A 16,340-nucleotide genomic window follows, 5' to 3' on the forward strand; every position below is an offset into this window, starting at 1 on the left:
GAAGGAGGATGATTGGTAGGAGGATGTTGCTAAGGGTACCACCGAGGCCAAGGCATAAGGTAGGAGAACGCAGGTGTTGCCCATGGGGGGGCAAAGTAGAGAAGCTGAGGCTGGTAGCCTTGAGCCATGACCTGAGGTGGCAGAGGTGCCTGTGGAGGAGAAGCAGGAGGGGAGAACTCCGCTTGCTACAGTAAATCAAGTTCACTGTCAGTGAAAACCAGTTCAGGTGGAGAGAGTGGCGGTTCAAAAAAATAAGCCCTGTGCATCTAGGAGCAGAGAGTGAGGCTCAGGTGGCACTGAAAGGTCACATTGAGTGAGAAACTGTTGCTCCTGTTCCCTGGGCTGAGCTGAGCCTGCTCTCTGCTCTAGCTCATTTGCAGGAGAAAGTGAAAGTGACATTAGTGCTGCAGACTGCTTGGAGGTGCACTGCAGGGGGTCTGCTACTGGTGCCCAGGTGGAAGATACGCTCAGTGCCAACGTTCTTCTCCCTGCAGGGGAGGATTGCGCTGGCGGCAGTATGGCCATTTTTCGTGCCAAGGAGCAGTGCGCTGCCGGCACCACTGCCGTTTGTGGTGCTGAGAAGCGCACTGCCGGCACGGTGGCCGTTTGCGGTGCCTAGGAGGCGCACGCTGCCGGCACCTCAGCCGTTTGCGGTGCCAAGGGGACCGGAGCCACAAGGACCTTCCTGACATGGGAGGTCAGGTCCCTGCCTCTGCGCTCTGTCGAAACCACGGCTGAGGCATTAGAAAAAGCTGAGGCACCTGCCTCAGCACAGAGGGTAGGGATCTTGCAAGAGACCCCTTACTCTTGTTAAAGTCTCTCCTGTGAGACTGTTCTGCTTCTTGCCTCTGCTCCAGGGAGGGTGAAGCAACACTGCCCACCAGTTCCGATCTGGCTGGGGAGCGTGTGGGAGCGGGTTTAACCTTTCCCATGTCTGAAAGTGGCTGTAAGGATTTTTCCATCATCAGCATTTTGAGCCGCAGATCCCTGTCGCAACGAGCTCCTGACTTGAGGCTCGCGCAATGGAGGCACTTCAGAGGGACGTGGGTGTCCCCGAGGCACTTCACACAGTATGAGGGCCCATATGTCCGTGGCATGGCCTAACAGGAAATACACCTTTTGAATTCTGAAGCTCCTGGCATTATGAATTAGATATGGCCGAGGAGAGTGTCTCAACGGGAGACAAGCCTGAGGGATTTTTTTTTTAACTAAGTAATTAACTATGTAACTACACTAAAGGAAGGGAAACAACTGGGATGTAATTAATAATTATTTATATGTTCTTTATTACTATTTCCTATAGAGACCAGGGAAGAAAAGGCAGCACTGCCCGAGTTCCATCTTTGGCTAATGATGGTTGAGAAGGAACTGAGGAGGGTGTGGGACGCATGCACTCAGGAAGATTCCAACGAGACGGGAGATACCAACTGAGTGCGTACGTCCCAACCAGGCACTGCTACCCGAAAATCTCCGATCAATGGCGCCGGGATGCACCGTCACGTAGAGTGGAGCACCCACAGGGACAGCACTCGAAGAAGAATAATTTGTTTCTGCCTATGGTACTAGGGTGCCTAGTGGGAGTTCTAGTTCAGGTGTCTCATGCCCTAATTCTTTCGTATAGACCATGCGCCTTGATTGGAATACATTTTCCATGAAGTGCTGCCTCCTCTCTGACTGAATCATGTAGTGCATTATGGGAGATGTAGTGTGACCAAGTAGCCAGGCTCTTAGGGAAGAATGAGGGGATAAGGCACCCAAACTAGAATTCCCCTGACGCACCACAGCACCTTAAGCCAATGTAGGTTAATGTCCAATTGACTTCAAACAAAAAGTTTCAACATTTCCAAATCAAAATTATTCTGAACGTTTCATTCTATGAAAAACATTGATATTTCACCTTTTTGTCCCGATGTGAGATGGAAACAAATGTTGAAATACTGGAATTTCCCACATGATGAAAATTCTGATTTTTGCTCAGTTCTAGTGATGAGGTGCAAACCATAATCTGTAAATTCATTTTCAGATCTCTGGGGTAATTTGCACAGCTGACAAACATCTTTCAACTCAAACTGAATTGCTTTAATATTCCATCATTGTGACATTAGATTTCAAAACAGAATTTGGAATAAAAAAATCTAACTTACTTTTCACTAATTATGCTAATTGTTTCCTTTTTGTATTCTTCTCTGCTCAGATAATTGAAATATACTATTTTATTTCTCTCCTTTTCCAATCAATTTAACTTCTGAGTTCTCATATAATGACATCAGGCTGCACTGACTGAATTATTATGCAAATGCTACAGGAATTTTAAAAAAATACAGTTCTATTGAAGTTTATACATTTCTATTGGCTTTTATGAACGTTTTCATTTTTTCCCCTTACATCTGGAGGCAAATTTGACATGAGAGTTTCCCTTTAAACACCAAACAGTTGTAAACAGAAAAGTAGTTTTAAACTGTTGTCTATATTCTTATTTTACACTCATTAGGTTCAACTGACCCTGTTTTATTTTCCACAAAACCTAACGCCTAATTTACTAAAATCATTCAACTACAAATTTATACTTCAGTCTTGAAAAAATGAGATAAAAAACATACTGGATTTTAAAAAGACCTTGATATTACATTATTCGGAGAGAGAAAAACATACATTCAGTCTAAAAAAATGCATTTACATTTTAATAAACCAACAACCACCATCAAAATACAGGTCTTTCCTCTGAGCAACTCTGAGAACAGAAAAGCTTTTATCTCTGTAGATGATCAGAAATTTAAAGGTATAGTACATATTATAGTTTCAAACAACATAGATTACCCCCAAAGTGTTCCAAAAACACTAGTCACTATATCCAGAAACTGTGAGTGTCTCCTTCCCTATTTCCTAGGGCTGCTTTCTGGCAGTAATACTCTATATTTTATTTTATTGAAACCTAATTAAAACTTTTTAGTAGACAAATATAGTAAAATACACCCAGAAAGATGGCATGATATTAAAATAATGTTCTAACAAGGCACAATGTCTGGTATGACCATAAGCTGCAGCTATTGACCCAAGCTGCCAGTAAACAGCAAAACATCCTCTAGTCACATGTTTAAAATATTCAGAATTCAACTACTTGGTAACAACTAACTAAAATATGCAGTTTCTTTACTCACTTCATATATTTGGCAGGTGGCTCCAAGAAATGAGACCAAACCAGTAAATTACATCACCAATACAGACATTCACCAACTTCTGTCTGAGTTTCAGGTGACATAATATTCTACATAAACACTTAGGATAGGATTAAGTATTTATGCACTGTGGAACAGCTTCAGCATATCCCATAGCTCAGTGATTAGAGAACTCTTCTGGGAGGTGAGAGGCCCAAGTACAAGTCCCTCCTCCATATCAGACAGAGGGAGGATTTGAATTCAGGTCTCCCACAAGCTGAGTGCTCTAACCACGGGGTATAGGTTATTAGGGGAGGGAGAAAGGCATCACTGACATTGTCATCTTCAGTTTGAGTTTAAACTTGCTCAAAGCATGCCTATCAGATTAGGCCTTGAAGGCAAGACAGGTGGGGAATGCTTAGTTTGTGCACTGTGTTGGGGCTGAGGCATAAGTGTAAATCAAGCACCAACTTCCTGAATGAAGTCAGAATTTAGACTGTTTTGAATGTGGCTAGCAAGAGAAATGTAGGCACCTTAGAGACTAACTGTGGAAACTATAAGGGACTATAGGTGCCTACAGGGTTAGTCAGCAGCTGAACAGGGTTTTGTGAAAGCCAGTGGCTCCCAAATGTTAGATTTAGGCAGCTACATACTCCTTGTGAATCCCACCAGTGAATCTCACAGTCTCTAGTAAAATCAGCAAATATATCACTTTGTAAGTAATCATTCTTAGGATAATCTAGTCTATCTGAATGGAGAATAGTCATTTAGAGATGATAAACACAAAGGAATTATCAGCAAACTATCTGTAAAATTTGAATTCCATGCCTTGAACTTTTTTGTTTTTAAACTATCAGAAAATTAAATAAAACATTTACTAGTTATGAATTGCTTTTTTTGTAATAACTAATTAACATGCCACTTCATAAAACAAACCAAAAAAAAAAAAAGAATGCATTACCTGTGGTGGAAGCAGTGGTAATCTGATATAGGCAAGCAGCATACTGAGGTCACTACATCTTCTCGGCACGTCATATTTAACCCACATCATTAAGGCATGGAAAATAGTCTCTTCATCAGGAACATTCACATCATCACTGGCAAGAAGTTTATGTAGTTCCTCAGCCGGCAATAGTAAAAACTCTTGATTTCTAATAACTTCCATTATGTTCTCCTACGTAGAGAGAAGTATTTCAGAGTAAGTCCTACTGGAAAATTAATTCAGCTGCTAAAGCTACAAAAACAATAACAGGATTAGTCAATGACCTTCACACTTATCCTAACAGGATCCTTGAGAAAAAACAGGATGTTAGGATGAAACAGCTATACTTGTAATTCAAATGGGAATATACTCAGGATACAAAGGGAGGGTTACACTATAAGGCTTTGTTATGAAGCCGGAGTGCAATAAACAACCTGAAATAGGGGAACAACTAGAAATGGAAAATTATCATCTGAGAATTAGTGAAGATCTGTGTGTCTGTTTAGACACGTATATGGGCCCCATCACTGTAGTAACTGAGCACATCAAGTATTGAAAGAAAGAATGAAAGAAAGAAAGAAAGAAAGAAAGAAAGATAATCACACCTTTCTCTATTTTTTTCTTCACAGTCTGCTTGGGAAATAGTTTAATTAGCTCAGGATTGTGTTACTTATTTATATTCATGACTGTGAGTGAGTGGGTGATGTTTTAGTGTGCGAAGAAAACTAGGGAAAAGGTATACAAAGGAACTGAGATGTGCAGTTATGTCTTGATTTTAGTGGGAATGTACTGTAGCAAGCCAAGCCAGTGCCAAGAACAGTATACGGTAATTTTAAAAAAGGAATAATAAAAGCAAAAGGCTCATAATAAAAACATTTATAATGACAAGGAAACAATCAGAACATGATTTTAGTTGGCTGAATCCTGAAGGTTTGATGGTGCCCTTTCACAAGAAAACTCAAAGGAAAAGGGCATGGAAGGAGGATGACATATGCAAGGCTTCCTCAGCAGACATTCCTCCAAATTCTTCCACTGAGGCAGAGTTTGCTAATTCAGAAAGAACTGAAAGTTTTCTTACAAAATTCTTGAGATTCACAAATTTTGAGGGTTATTCTGGAAGAACAGGGCCTTCTCATTGGTGAAAGACTTACCTAGATATGAAAGGGGATGGGAAGCTAGTGAAAAGGTTTAAAGAGGGGAGTGACATAGACAAGAAGGTGAGAAAGGATTGTGATTTTGGATACACCTAGAGTGAGATGAGGAGCAGGGCAGAAAAGAGAAGGAGATGAGAAATGATAAAGGTACAGACAAGGAATTTAAGAGGAAATAGGAAAAGAGGTAGGGACCCAATGGGGTGAGAATTAATTGTCTCCATATCCATTTACTTTTTGGGCTACATTTATACCAAGAGCTGGGAGTGTAATTCATGTTTTGAGTAGACTTCCTTATGCTAGCTCTCATCCAGGTAGCTGCGGTAGCATGGGAAGTGGAAAGCAGCAGCAAGGGTTAGCTGTCTTAAGTATGTATCAGCAGGGTCCAGGTTGATTTATATACAGGGCTGCTAGCCCACATTGCTGTTCATCACTGCCAGCGCTATCACAGTTACAATATTTTTAGTGTGCTAGCTCAATGAGAGTGAGCACAAGTATGTGTACTCAACTGGGGAATCACACCCCTAACTCCAAGGGTAGATATAGCCTCAGCCTATCAATGTAGTTTCAAGTTAGCACCAGTTACAATGGTTTGTTTTTAGGGAGACATGGACAACTGTCCACTGAGAATGGAAACCACCAACTTATTTTATGTAAGGTACCAAATTGTAATGACTTTGAGTCACTAGGGACTTAAATATGACAAAAGGATGAAAGGCTCTGCATTCCATTACTGTACCCTTGAGTCAGAGGCCCCAGGTATATTAAACATGTTCTATAACTGTGTATATGTATGTGCCTGAGAAAGAAAGGGAAAAAGACAGAGACTGATTGTGTGTATATGTGTGTGTGTATATATAAAATATACAGTGTACCCATACACACATATAGAGTGTATGACGTAGAGCTGATGTCTGTAGTAGAGGTTGTGAAATACTTTCCATTATAAACCCTTGTTTTTAATTATTTAAAACTTTTAAATATCTGCCTGTCTGTGTGTGTGCGTGTATATATATAGATATATATACACACACATATATACAGAGTCATAGGTTTATGAACATGATCCATATTAACTGCTTTATTTATTTAGCCATAAAAACTGCTGATTAGAACAAAGAACATTGACATTTTAAAACCTGCCCTGACTAAAGGTTATGAAGTACCTACAGAACCTATAAATTTTTGAGCCATTGCAGGAATTTAAGTCTTCAACTCCCATTAAAGGAAATTTATGTTTAATAGCTAAGATCCTGAGTAGTGATTTAAAAATGTTAAGGAAAAAGTTTTCAGGGGTTTAACCACAAGTTGGCTTTATTTTTTTTATTTTGTTTAATTACATCATAAAACTTGGAAAAATTAATTATATTTTCTCACTAAAATGATTCATAAGTCAATCTTAATTACAGTTTGGACTATGAAGAAAATTTGTCTATTTGCTAATATGAACCAACATCAAACTTTGCAATAATGTATGCGCCCAATGTCCTAACATTATTTAACTGTACAGAGGTGGTAGAACAACCCTTCATGAATTTATAAATTTGGAGTGTCCTTGGAGAACATTTGGTTGTAACTGAATATGTTTATCAAATAGTTAAGTTATTTGCTTGCTAGTATTCAACAAATTAGACAAAAATACTCTGAATTCAGAACAACACTTTTAGCCTCATTTTATTTTTCATATTTATTTAGTATTTTTCATACTTAATAATTACTCATTCCTTGGTATAAGTATTTGGTTTGTTGAGTTCCACCAATTATAATATCCTACCCTCAATGTAATGTAAATAATAACAATAATTTATAATCTAGCAATACCAGAAATGTAACTATTATTTCTCTAGGATTTCAAGTGAAATAGGCAAACACTAGTCAGACTCATGAACTCTAAGGCCGGAAAGGACCATCATAATCATCTAGTCTGACCACCTGCACATGGCAGGATACAGGATCTCCCCCACCCCATCCTAAAAACAGACTCATCACCTCTGGCTGAACTACTGAAGTCCTCAAATCATGATTTAAAGACTTCAAGCTTCAGATAATCTACCATTTACTCTAGTTTAAACCATCAATCACCTCATGCAATCATTCTAATAAGTCCTTCTCTGCACCTATTCCAGTTTGAATTCATCTTTCTTAAACATTGCAGACCAGAATTGCACACTGTATTCCAGATAAAATCTCATCAGTGTCTTGTAAAATGCTGCAGAGGAAGGTGAAACCTTTCCCCTCCTCACCCCCTTGGGTCTCTGCCAATCTAACCTGAGAGAAAATTCCTTCCCAGCCCCAAATAAGCATGATGGTAACACCCACCAGCCAGACACCTGGGAAAGAGTCTCTTTAGTAATTCAGTTCTCAACATCTAGTATCCCATCTCCAGCCACTGGGGATATTTGCTACTAGCAGTCACAGATGGGCCACATGCCACTGTAGGCAGTCTAATTATATTATCATCTCCATAAACTTATCCAGCTCAGTCTTGAAGCCTCCACTGCTCCCCTTGGAAGGTTGTTCCAGAAATTCACTCCTCTGGTGGTTGGAATTTTAAGCCTAAACTTGTTTCTGGCCAGTTTATATTGTGGCAAAGTACCTGCTTCTCTTCAGCTGGCTCAGTCCCTTTTTGCCTTGGAGACACAGGCTTGGGCAAAGCAAAGTCCTTCTCAGTCACACAGGGTCTGGCTGATCCTTTTTTCAGTCAGTCCCTTGCTCTGTTTTTCTCCCCTTCTGGGGACAGAGTGCAGTCTTTCTTGCTGGAAGCGTTCAGAGTCTTGCTGCATCTACTCACTGGCAGCTTCTCTCACTCCCCCCCGCTTCCCTGCTAGGGAGGGTTTAAAAAGGTCTCCAGCAATTGGGGACAGTTGAATCTAACTAGTTCCCTGGTAACTCCTGTTCCAGCTGAACCTTATTTCTCCATGGCTATCCCCCCTCAATGAATAGGGAGAGGCCTTTTAACCTCTCTGGGACTAATTACTACCCTTCCCTTGGTAGCTATTTGTCCTGGGTTTGCCACAATATCTATTTGTTGTTCTGTCAATATTGGTGTTTAACTTAAATAACTTCTCTGCCTCTCTAATATTTATTCCTTTGATGTATTTATAGAGAGTAATCATATCTCCCCTCCACTTCATTTGGTTAGGCTAAACAAGCCAAGCTTCTCAAGTCTTCACTTGCAAGATAGGTTTTCCATTTCGCTAATCATTCTAATAAGTCCTTCTCTGCACCTGTTCCAGTTTGAATTAATCTTTCTTAAACTTCACAGACCATAACTGCATACTGTATTCCAGATGAGATCTCACCAGTGCCTTGTAAAATGGCAATAAAACTTTTCTATCTCTGCTGATACTACCTTGCCTGATGCAACCTAGGATTGCATTAGCATTTTTCACTACTGCATCACACTGGTGGCATATACTCATCCTGTGATCAACCAATATAACCAGGTATTTCTCCTTTTAGGTTGCTTTCAACTGATACATCCCCAGATAAAAGTAAGCCTTTTTTGTAGCTAGTCCCTATGTGCATGACCTTGCACGCTGCACTATTAACATTGCATCTAATTTCTATTACTCCAGTTTTCAAAATCCTACAGATCTTTCATGATATCCAGTCCTCTTCCATTTTGGCAATTCCTCCCAATTTTGTGTCATTCACAAATTTTATTAGAACATTCCCATTTTTCATGCCAAGATCATGAATGAAAATGTTAAGATTGGTCTGAAGACTGATCCCTAAGGAACTCAGCTAGTAACCTTTGTCTAGTCTGATAGTGGACCTTTTAGTATGACCCACTGTAGTCTCCCCTCTAACCAGTCCCTTATCCAACTATCAGTTCTCCTATTAATCCTCATCTTCTTAACTAATAATTTCCTATGTGGAACTGTATCAAATGCCTTACTGAAAACTGGGTTGATTTGATCTACATTTCCTTTGTCTAAAATATCAGTTAACTTCTCAAAGAAAGAGATCAGGTTGGTCTGGTATGATCTGGTTGTTTGTTTGTTTGTTTTGTAAAATCATATTGCATTTTATCCCAATTACTGTTTATCTCTATGTATTTCATTAGCTACTTTATCTTTTAAAAATGTATTCCAAGGCCTTGCCTACAACTGAGGTCAAACTAACTAGTCACTTTCCCTCTCTGGTACTACTCCAATATGGTCTCATTTTATTTTTATATTCTGTTTTAACTGTCATTCATTTGCATTAAGATTATGTTTTAAACACTTGGTTTGTCATTTAATAACATTTTGTTATAAAAAGACCTATGGAGGAAACTAATGGTGAATTAGGGAATATTCAGTAATGATAGCCTCACATACACGTGATAGGCCTGATCCATACCCCCATTGAAATCAGAACTGAGAACTAGATCAGGCCCTTGTGAGACATACACCACCATCACCTAAGAGGAATTTGACTGAAAGTGTATTGGAGTGTGGATTTTACAGTCTGTGGACAGAAGCAGTCCTCTTTTCTGACCATAAGATAACATTACATAACTCTTAACCATATAGTTTTCTGTTTTAAGGATTTATCAAAGGGAGATTTTGAGTGCTGGCAAAAGTTCCAGATGATCATCCCCAAAAAATGAGCATCAGAAATCACAAAAATATACATTGCAAAATGATACTCCTGATGTATATTTCTTTGAAGAAAAGATTATGGCACATTACGGTACAGTAGCATGTTACTGTTAGAGGGAAAATGTGCTGCGATGTCCTAGCTCCTACTTACCACAGTGGGATTTGTGAGTATTCAGCCTGTCTGAAATTCTGGCCACTTTAATCTCAGTGCCTAAATATGGATATAGGATCCCAGCTTTAGGCACCTAGGTTCCATCTAGTTTGGTCATTAAATTCACTAATTTGTTAATATTTCTATAAAACCCAGTGTTCTAATATTGTCAAGGATTTCAATTGTAATATGTAAGGGCAAATCAATCCTCAGTAAAGAAGGGATAGTTAAAAAGACATGCAGATTGTCATATGCAGGTGAGGTAAATGTCCAAGACATCTGATTCATGATCCAGTGTGGAATTTTGTTACTTTCACCCAAATATTAATATTAATATTTCTATTATATCTGTCATCTGAGGTTTTCAAAGGGCTTACCAAGCATCAGTTAATTAAGCTACACAACTTCCCTATCAGTTAGGTAAGGCATAGAAAAATCATATTCACCACTCCACACAGACACATCCGGGTATAATTCAGCAGCACACAGTAATTTTCAGTAAAAGGAATACATAGAGGGAGGCCTTATGTCTTGGAGGATAGAATTAAGGAGCTAAAAGATCATTAGGCTGAAAACAGGAAGTCTGTGCTAAATCAGGGTGGGCAAACTATGGCCAGAAAGCCACATCCGGCCCTTCAGACTTTTTAATCCAGCCCTCAAGCTCCTGCTGGGGAGGGAGGTCAGAGGCTTGCCCCGCTCCAGTGCACCAGCTGGGGGCTTCCCCACCATGCACGTGCTGTGGCTCCACATGGCTCCTGGAAGCAGCGGTATGTCCCGCCTCTGGCTTCTATTGGTAGGGGCAGGCAGGGGACTTCGCATGCTGCCCTTGCCCCAAGTGCCATCCCTGCAGCTTCCTTTGGCTGGGAATCATGGCCAATAGGAGCTGCAGGGGTGGCGCCTAAGGATGAGACAGTGCGCTGAGCTTCCTGGCTGCGCCTCTGTTTAGGAGCAGGGGGGACGTGCCACTGCTTCTGAAAGCTGCTTGAAGTAAGCGCCACCTGGAGCCTGTGCCCCTTATCCCCTCCCACACCTCAACCCCCTGCTCCAGCTGTGATCCCTCTCCTGCCTTCCGAATCCCTTGGTCCCAGTCTGGAGCGCCCTCCTGCGCCCCCAACCCCTCACCCCTGCGCCACCTCAGAGCCCGTACCCGCAGCCAGAGCTCTCCCCCCACACCCCAACCCCTGCCCAGCGTGGAGCCCCTCCCCCCCCGAATTCCTCATTTCTGACCCCATCCCAGAACCCAAACCCCCAGCTGGAGCCTTCACCCCTCACTCACCCCAACTCCCAATTTTGTGACTATTCATGCCCCGGCATATAATTTCCAGATGTGGCCCTCAGGCTAAAAAGTTTTCCCAGCCCTGTGCTAAATAACATAAGTAAATAGGTCAATGGGCTAAAAAGACAGAATGTCTGAACCAGGGAGAATACCTAGAGAACCATTGGCTAACAATGGACAAGATACTTTAAGATTGCAGAGATGATTGCAAAGAGTAAGTTGAATGTGGACAATGCATGGACTGAGCATGCTGCACTGAGATCAGTTTCTGCAAAGTAACCAACACAATCCCAAAATGTGTGATGCAATATAATGTGTAAATGTATATAAAGGAAGAGGTTTTCTGTGTAAGTTTGGATATGTGGTATGCCCATGCCTATGCTTGAGACTGATCAACTCGGTTTAGATTTGTTGTACAACAAATAAAGGAACCTGACTAATGAAATCTGGGAGTCAAATTGACTTATTTTTGGATCCCAGAGAATTGGATGAAGTGTTCTCCCTAAAATGGAAAAGGTATTCTGGATACGCCAAAAAGGAAAGGTCTTGGAGAGAATCCCCCCAGAATATGCAAAACCATAACTTTTTTTATTAAAAAAAAAGCTTTATAAATAGCTAATCAATACTGTAATTAACATAATATCCAAATAGTAATTGGGAACTCAGCCACAACATTACAGAGAAATTGTCTTCATATTCCTGTACATTAAATTTCTGTCCATTAAATTTAAATTAAAAATAAGTAGCTATTAAAATAAAATGTATCTAATTAACCATAAGCAATCATATTATTATGGACTAATGCATGGTTCTATTGCACACACTTCCTTCTCTACAGAGATTTACATTTCTCCCTTTCTTCATTAGCCACCTCTCAAAATATATAGCCTGTATGCTTCAAAAATAACTGTTTCTGTTAGAGAATGTGCTTTAGTTAAGTTTTTATAAAAGCAGTAAAATGTTTAAAAAATATATTATGTTAATACATCAAGTTCTAAAATGATCACAATAGAAATGTATGAAAGAGTTAGCATTCATATTTCACTTATAGCACATCTTGGCGTAGAAAAGCATATATGTTCACAACTAGGAAGCACTTATAGGAAATACATTTCCAGTCATAAAGAGGATACATGCAGTACAGCAATAATGTGGCGCAGTTTGTTCTTCCTTTTACTTACACACACACACACACAAACACACACACACACACGCACACTGTAGAAACCCAGCATATTTCCTAATGTACATGCAGTATATTAGAAGCCTTAATAAGTGTCCCATGGCCCCACAGCATGCCAACATCTTTATGGCTGACTTAGAACGCTTCCTTAGCTCTCGTCCCCTAACGCCCCTACTTGTGCTACATTGATAACATCTTCACCATCTGGACCCATGGAAAAGAAGCCCTCGAGGAATTCCACCATGATTTTAACAGTTTCCATCCCACATCAACCTCAGCCTAGACCAATCTACACAAGCAGTCCACTTCCTAGTCACTACTGTGCTAATAAGTGATAGTCACATAAACACCACCCTATACAGGAAACCCACTGACCGCTATACTTACCTACATGCCTACAGCTTCCATCCAGGACACACCACACGATCCATTGTCTACAGCCAAGCTCTAAGATACAACTGCATTTACTTCAGTCCCTCAGACAGAGATAAATACCTGCAAGATCTCTATCAAGCATTCTTAAAACTATAACATCCACCTGCTGATGTGAAAAAAACAGATTGACAGAGCCAGAAGAGTACCCAGAAGCCACCTATTACAGGACAGGCCCAACAAAGAAAGTAACAGAACGGCACTTTCAGCCCCTAACTAAAACATCTCCAGCACATCATCAGAGATCTACAACCTATCCTGAAAGATGATCCCTCACTCTCACAGATCTTGGGAGACAAGCCAGTCCTCGCTTACAGACACCCGCCCAACTTGAAGCAAATACTTACCAGCAACCACACACCATACAGCATAAACACTAACCCAGGAACCTATCCTTGCAACAAAGCCTGATGTCAGCTCTGTCCACATATCTATTCAAGTGACACCATCATAGGATCTAATCACATCAGCCACACCATCAGGGGTTAGTTCACTTGCACATCTACCAACGTGATATATGCCATCATGTGCCAGCAATGCCACTCTGCCATGTACATTGGCCAAACCGGACAGTCTCTACGCAAAAGAATAAATGGACACAAATCTGACATCAGGAATCATAACATCCAAAAACCAGTTGGAGAACACTTCAACCTCTCTAACCACTCAGTGACAGACTTGAAGGTGGCAATTTTGCAACAAACAAACTTCAAAAACAGACTCCAAAGAGAAACTGCTGAACTTGAATTAATATGCAAATTAGATACAATCAACTTAGGTTTAAACAGAGACTGGTAATGGTTTGGTCATTGCACTAACTGAATCTATTTCCCGATGTTAAGTTCTCCTCACACCTTCTATTGGCCATCTCGATTATCACTTCAAAGTTTTTTTTTCTCCTGCTGATGATAGCTTGTCATAAACAGATGGTTAAGGGTTAATGCTTCTTTTACCTGCAAAAGGGTTTAAAAGTTCACCTCCCCTAGCTAACACCTGACCAGAGGAACCAATGGGGGAACAAGACATTTCAAAATGAAGGATGGAAGTTTTTCCTTTGTTCGAGAGTTTCAGTTTTCAGCCAGAGTGAAAAAGATCAAGGAACCAGCGTCTGATCAGAGTAGTAAGTTTTAGAAAGGGATAAATAGGTTTATGTTTATTTCTTTGTAGCCTGTTTTATGCAAATTGAGGTAGAATCAAATTGGGTATTTGAGTATTTTTTTGGTGTAACTAAATTTGTGCCCAGGAGAACATCCTCTGTGTTTTGAATCTGTTGTCTGTGAGAGTAGCTGGTATGCTAATCTCTCCCAGAGGGTTTTCTTTTACTTTTCTTTTCTTTAATTAAAAGCCTATTTTCTTAATACCTGATTGATTTTTCCGTGTTTTTTAGATCCAAAGGGATTGGATCTGGACTCACCAGGGATTGGTGGGGGGAAAGGAGGGGGGATGGTTAATTTCTTCTTGTTTTAAGATCCAAGGGGTTTGGATCTGTGTTCACCAGGAAATTGGTGAAGTCCCTCAAGACTACCCAGGGAAAAAGGGAATCCTTGGGGGTGGTGGCAGTGATACCAGATCTAAGCTAGTAATTAAGCTTAGAAGTGTCCATGCAGGTCCCCACATCTGTACCCTAAAGTTCTGAGTGGGGAAGGAACCTTGACATAGCTCATCTCAATTGATTGGCCTCTTATAGTTGGTATGGCTACTTCCACCTTTTCATATTCTCTGTATGTATAAATATCTTCTTTCTGTGTGTTCCATTCTATGCATTCAAAGAAGTGAGCTGTAGCCCAAGAAAGCTTATGCTGAAATAAATTTGTTAGTCTCTAAAGTGCCACAAGTACTCCTGTTCTTTTCCAATTAGAATGATTTCCCTATGACTCTAGGAAACAGAGGCTATATTCTAAATAAAAAAAAAGGCACACAAAAGAGAATTTGGGAGAAAAAATAATATTTTCCTAGTAGGGGGACTTCCAAAACTGCAATTTGGTAATTATTTCTTGGCAATATATAAAGACCTCAAGTACATTATTAAAAACAGATGTATTTTAAAGACAGTCTGCAATGACTTCTTTTTCTTGTTACACTAATTTTAATTAAGAATAGTCCCCCATCTTCCCCCTAAAAATGACCCTCATATTGGAGCAATCTTTTGCCATCAAAAGTCTTCTAAAAGATAAAAATAGTTTGTACAAAGACTTATAATACTCAACTTCCTATGTGGATTGTTAAAATGCAAGTCACTGAAAAGCTGTCACATTAAGCTATTATTCCCTGATGAAACACTTAAAAACTGATCAATGAATGCTGGAAATATATCAATGTACTATATGAAATCAGAAAGACAAATTTCACACTAAAGTGAGATTGCAAAACATTTGTCATAGTGTACATTACATTGATTAAACTGACAGATACTCTTGTTTTATCTGTTTTGTAAATTGGATATTCTGAGGGAATGCACATTATGCTCTACTTTGTCCAAGGTGTTGCATGGCAGTATCCAATAATCACATACTATCAACTAACTGTAACATGCAATAATTTGTCAATGTCAATTTTTTGTTGGGGGGGAGAAAAAGAGGGAACTCAAGCATTCTTATCTCATTGTTTGCTTTTCATTACCTGCTCTTTCTCAAGGCCCCATCTCACGCTGAATCATTTTATTCACTCCCTTTAAAATCCATCACCGTACTGTAACTCCTTTATTAATGGGAAGGATTGTCTTAAAAGCAAGGTGAGGCAGCAGTCTTTTGACCCCAACTAGAATTGCTGCAGCTGCACTGTCACTAGTCATTAGTCCCTGACATCACTTATTTACATTGCTGTAAATCAACAGAAGGATTTCTAGACTAATATTTGCTCCAGTAAAATTACACAAATTCTTTCCTCTTTTGCGCTTACAAACATTTTCAGTAACATAGAAGAAATAAAGAGGCTACAAAAGAGTCAGGATGCGGACCAGAGAAGTTGCTCTCTGCTGCAGTTGCAGTTTAGAGCAGAAGAGAAGCATGGACATTCTTTAAAATAAAGAATGAAAACACCTTGTACTTGGAATTTGCAAGAATGTTATGGGGAAACCCCAACACCGTTCAGGTTCACCTGCCCCTGCTTTCATCTCTCCACAATTTACAAGGTTAGTATGTTTTTCGCAGGAGCAGGGAGGAATATTTCAACTCAGAAAGACAAATGAGATTCATTCAAAAATATTAATAGTTATTCAGTTAAGCTGCCTTTAGTGCTGCTGGAAGAAGTTCTAGAGGAAGCCAACAAAATCCTGAAAGTCACAATGAAATATGTCAAATGATAGTAGAAAGCTCTGCAAATAAAATCTTTTGTTCTGACTAGACAGTAGCAAACATCTCCAGTATACAATATTATTAATAAGGCTATCTAAGTGGCCTGTAGCGCCAAACAAAGTAAATAC

General features: G+C 39.9%; 1 protein-coding gene across 1 annotated transcript in view; it reads right to left on the minus strand.

Annotated features, from left to right (window-relative positions):
• KLHL1 (kelch like family member 1) overlaps positions 1-16,340 on the minus strand; it is a 480,042-nt gene that overhangs the window by 184,973 nt on the left and 278,729 nt on the right. The window contains 1 exon segment of the mRNA XM_030566357.1: positions 4,117-4,329. Within this exon segment, the coding sequence (XP_030422217.1) occupies positions 4,117-4,329 (213 nt within the window).

This window comes from Gopherus evgoodei, chromosome 1, assembly GCF_007399415.2.
Source record: "Gopherus evgoodei ecotype Sinaloan lineage chromosome 1, rGopEvg1_v1.p, whole genome shotgun sequence".
Classification (NCBI taxonomy): Eukaryota; Metazoa; Chordata; order Testudines; family Testudinidae; genus Gopherus; species Gopherus evgoodei.